The sequence below is a fragment of the Octopus bimaculoides genome, chromosome 11 (assembly GCF_001194135.2).
Source record: "Octopus bimaculoides isolate UCB-OBI-ISO-001 chromosome 11, ASM119413v2, whole genome shotgun sequence".
NCBI lineage: Eukaryota > Metazoa > Mollusca > Cephalopoda > Octopoda > Octopodidae > Octopus > Octopus bimaculoides.
This window is the reverse complement of record NC_068991.1, coordinates 10,161,456-10,166,559: the sequence shown is the minus strand read 5'-3', so window position 1 is coordinate 10,166,559 and position 5,104 is coordinate 10,161,456. Positions and strand designations below refer to the sequence as shown.

The window sequence follows — 5,104 nt, the reverse complement described above, 5'->3', positions numbered from 1 at the left end:
ATATATATATATATATATATATATACATGATGATCTTCTTTCGGTTTCCCTCTACCAAATCCACTTGCAAGGCTTTGGTCAGCCCAAGGCTATAGTAGAAGACTCTTGCCCAAGGTGCCACACAGTGGGACTGATCCCGGAATCATGTTATTGGGATGCATGCTTCTTACCAGAAAACCATGCATTTGAAAGCTTTTTTGCATTGCATTTTAATTTCATTTGCTTTACTCATTTGTTTATTCATTTATTTTACTTTCTGTGAAAGTTCCAGCATGGCCAGGTGATCAGGGTGGCATAAAGGGATTGATTAGCAGGGAGCAGGGGCAGTGTGGTCAACAGGTCTAGAATGATCACAAGTTCTGATTGTGTTATTGGTCAGTACTGAATTTGGCCTGTCACCATGGTGAATGCCAAATAGTGTCAGTCGTGAATGTGATATAGAGCCTACTTTAATTTCTTACAGGTATGATCTGAAAGATACTTCTAAACTTATCCTAAAAGATATCCAGTTTCTCGCTGCCATGGGTCCTCCAGGTGGTGCTCGCTGTGATGTTACCCCAAGGTTTCTACGTCATTTCAACATTGTCGCAATGAATCCATTCAGCGAGGATTCGATGGTGAGAATATTTTCAACACTGATGTCCACATACCTCCGAGTAAGTTGACACCTCATTTTGCCTCTTTTCTCTTCTTTTCCTTCTTTATTTTTTGATTTTTGACCACAGAAAAAAAATCAGCCTCCACAAATTCTGTCTGACCCATGCAAACATGTCAATATAAATGCTAAAATGATAGTAACAGCAATGATAACAATGATTTATGTCAACTGTGCCAGTGGCACGTGAAAAGACATTCACGCGAGACCGCTGCCAGTGCCACTGGACTGGCTCCTGTGCAGGTGGCACGTAAAATACACCATTTCGAGCGTGGCCGTTGCCGGTACCGCCTGACTGGCCTTCGTGCCGGTGGCACGTAAAAGCACCCACTACACTCTCGGAGTGGTTGGCGTTAGGAAGGGCATCCAGCTGTAGAAACTCTGCCAGATCAGATTGGAGCCTGGTGTAGCCATCTAGTTTCACCAGTCCTCAGTCAAATCGTCCAACCCATGCTAGCATGGAAAGCGGACGCTAAACAACGATGACGACGATGATGATGATGATGATGATGATGTAACAGCTTTCTGATCTTAAACTATTTTGGAAATTGTATATTCCAATTAAAAAAAATTTATATCTGGCACATATAACATTCTTTCAAATATCCAAACAACCTAAGGAAAAAAATATTTCACAGGGCAGCAACAACGAACAGAGACATTAATCATCATCATCATCATCATCATCGTTTAACGTCTGCCTTCCATGCTAGCATGGGTTGGACGATTTGACTGAGGACTGGTGAAACCGGATGGCAACACCAGGCTCCAATCTAATTTGGCAGAGTTTCTACAGCTGGATGCCCTTCCTAACGTGAAACAGAAACATGTTTAACACATCCAGGGACTCCCCACATCAGTTGCCTGTCATATAACAGTATGGTTTCAACGGCTGAAAGTAGGATCACTACTTCTGAATGCATCAAACAACCTTAAAAAATAAAGACTAATGCTGTTTGGGAATATACAAACAAAATACTTGTACTTATGCTACAAATCACAAGCATGGATTTTAAACGCCATATAGAATATGAAATAAAACTTATTAAATATAAGGATTTACTTCTAAATCCTCTGAGGAGCAGCCAGCAAACTGCGAAAACAGCCTTTCAGGAGATTCTCTAACTCTTCTTCCTTCACATCTGCAACATTGAAAGAATATGTTTACATTCTTATTTGACACACAGTGAGGCTTTTTAATGTATATAATTTAATATCTATAATTTCTTACTGTGTGTGTGTGTGTGTGTGTGTGTGTGTGTGTGTGTGTGTGTGTATACAGAGAGAGAGACAGAGAAAGTGATATAGACAGTTCAAAGTGAGAAATATATAGATATGTAATGTAATTGATATATATTTATACTGTATGTGTTTTGATTTGGAAATGTCACAACAGTGATATTTGGTTGATATCTGTTTACTGAAGCAGCATTGATTATAGCAGTGAATGATTGTGATTGTGTGTGTGTGTGTGTGTGTGTGTGTGTGTGTATCATTTTATATCTATTTTTACCATATCAACTGGATCCTTCCACTTGGATTGCTTGACACTTCATCGCTCAACTGTCATCCTTCATTCGCATCACATGCCCATGTCTCAGTGCAGTCTTCCATCTTTCATGCTACTTCTTCCCCATCGCCCATGTGTCATTGTCATGGACATCCAGCGATCCAAACACATCACATAGTTTTGAGCTTTCACGCATGTTCACTTAACTCAATGCGCTGCAAATGCCACACTTTGTACATTAGCATCATACAATTTTCACATCACTTGGAAAGACGCACCAGCTGTTGCCCACAAAAGCAATGTCTTCCTGGGTCGTAAGAAAAGGGATTTGATGGAAGAGCAACAGTTAGGGAGATGAGGAGAGTATCTAGAGGCGTGTAGGAGCTCAGTTTCACTGAGGTGGGTAGATATTCTTGGAAACTGCTCACTACTGGCCATCCTGCTTCTTTGTCATCATGGCTCCCTCTCTTACATTTCATACCAATTCTTCAGATGCCCCCATAAAAGATTATGTAGTTCAAAATATAAACAATAACAAACCATAAAATAATTTTTTTTTTTTCAAAACGAAAGAAAACAGTAAGAGGGAAAACAATGTTTATTTTTGTATACTTCCACTTTATTTATATTTGAAAAGTTTCCTCCTACTTTTTTGAATTGCAAAGTCTTTGATCAGTTCCTCAAAATTAATCTTAGGTAACACATCTGCATCTATACTTAGTAGAGATAAAGGCATCCCGAATATTATTTTAGCAAGTGTAAAGTGATTTCTTTTGTGCCATAAACCATTTACCATTTCTGTGGTGCCCCCCTCCTTCCCTTGATGCCCTAAGCACGTGCTTAGTTTGCTTAATGGTTAAGACACACATGCACACACTTATATTTACAATAAACTTCTTTCAGTTTTGGTCTATCAAATCCACCCACAAGGCTTTGGTTGGCCTGAGACCATAGTAGAAGGCACTTGCTCAAGGTGCCATGCAGTGGGACTGAACCTGGAACCATATGGCTGGGAAGCAAACTCCTTACCACATGGTCACACCTGCACCTAGTTCATTAACTTTTTTTTTTTTCCTTCACTACAGGCAGAAGAGTTTGGCACTGAATATCTTGGGATTGGAAACATGGCTGTCAGTGCGACCATGGAGGTTTATAAGAATGCTATGATTCATTTGTTACCAACTCCAGCTAAGTCACACTATGTCTTCAACCTGCGAGATTTCTCTAGAGTCATATATGGAGTGTGCCTCATCAAGAAGATAGAACTTGAAAACAAGAAAATGTTTATCAGGTATATTGATCCCTAAGACTGGTTTCTGTCTGTCTGTGTTGTTCTGGTTATCATTCTTTGCTCTCTGGTTCACCAGATCTAACATTAAATACATTCCTCTCTCTCTCTTTGTTCCCCCCCCCCATCTCTATCTCTCTCTTGCCAAGTAACCATGTACCTCCTCTACAGCAAGGTACTTGTTTCTGCCTCTCTGTCTCTATCATCTGACATCTTTTCCAACACCCACTCTGCTCTCAAAAATTCCACATCTTGTAAGTTAACTGGTGAATCTTCAATTTGAAATTAACATATTTAAAATTTAAATTTAATATTTTTTATTTTGTTTTTTTTTCTTGTTTTCTAGATTGTGGGTACATGAAATAATGCGAGTGTTTTACGACAGATTAATTGATGACAGTGATCGAGAATGGCTTTTCAAGTAAGTACACTAATAAGACGAAAGCAAATAACACATGGAGTGTTGCAGAAGTGCCATCTATTAGAAATAACTGTTCTGCAGAAGAAAAGGGAGAAGCACTGGCATGGCTGTGTGGTTGAGAAGTTTGCTTCTCAACCACATGATTTGGGGTTCAGTCCTACTGCACAGCATCTCGGGCAAGGTGTTTTCTATTATAGCACCAGACCAGCCAATGCCTTACCTTCTGAGTGAATTTGATAGGGAGAAACTGTATCGAAGCCCATAGTATATATGCGTGTCTTTGTGTCTGTGTTTGTCTCCCCTTGCCACTTGACAACCAGTGTTTGTTTGTTTATGTTTCCTTAACATAGTGGTTTGGCAAAAGAGACCGATAGAATAAATATAAAACTTAAAAACGTAAGTACTGGGGTCAATTCGTTTGACTAAGACCTTTCAAGGGTGTGCTCCAGCTAGGTCACAGTTAAATAAGTGAAACAAGTAAAAAAAATAAAAGATGAAAAGTGTTGTGGCTACTCAGATGAGAGGGTAACAAACTACATCAGTATTTTGTGATCTGGCAAAGAAGTGTGTTGTGTCTATATAGCAAAGATAATTAGCTATCAATGACCTAGTCCACCTAGCATTTAAGTAGGTAGATACTGCAGTAAAGTATAACTTCACTAAACTATGTCCATGACCAACACACCTATCTGCTAACAGTGCAGCCTACCGAGCTGATATAAGTATGACTATGCTTTATAGTTCACTGTATTGAATCTATGACCCAAGCACTGAACCTTATATAGGCTGATCTGTCTAGCTCTATAGGTATCATTTGCTTTTGTGTATTTATGAACAAAACACTTAACTGCCAATAGTTGAATTCATCCAGCTGTAACTAGGTAACATAATATAGTACAGTCATTGGACTGTGTCTATGTCCTAGAGACTTAAGTGTCAACAGCCCAGTCTACCTAGCTGTAAGTAGGTACCACAATGTGGTATAGTTATTACACTGTGCCCTTGATCAAAATAATTAACTGTCAATAGTTCAGTCTACCTAGCTGTAAGTAGGTACCACAATGTGGTATAGTTATTATACTGTGCCCTTGATCAAAATAATTAACTGTCAATAGTTCAGTCTACCTAGCTGTAAGTAGGTACCACAATGTGGTATAGTTATTACACTGTGCCCTTGATCAAAATAATTAACTGTCAATAGTTCAGTCTACCTAGCTGTAAGTAGGTACC

General features: G+C 39.1%; 1 protein-coding gene across 1 annotated transcript in view; it reads left to right on the top strand.

The window, feature by feature from the left end:
* Positions 1–5,104, top strand: part of LOC106870489 (dynein axonemal heavy chain 12) — a 262,917-nt gene that overhangs the window by 107,154 nt on the left and 150,659 nt on the right. The window contains exons 35-37 of the mRNA XM_052971523.1: positions 464–656; positions 3,251–3,456; positions 3,800–3,874. Of these exons, the coding sequence (XP_052827483.1) occupies positions 464–656; positions 3,251–3,456; positions 3,800–3,874 (474 nt within the window). The remainder of the gene's footprint in view (positions 1–463; positions 657–3,250; positions 3,457–3,799; positions 3,875–5,104) is intronic.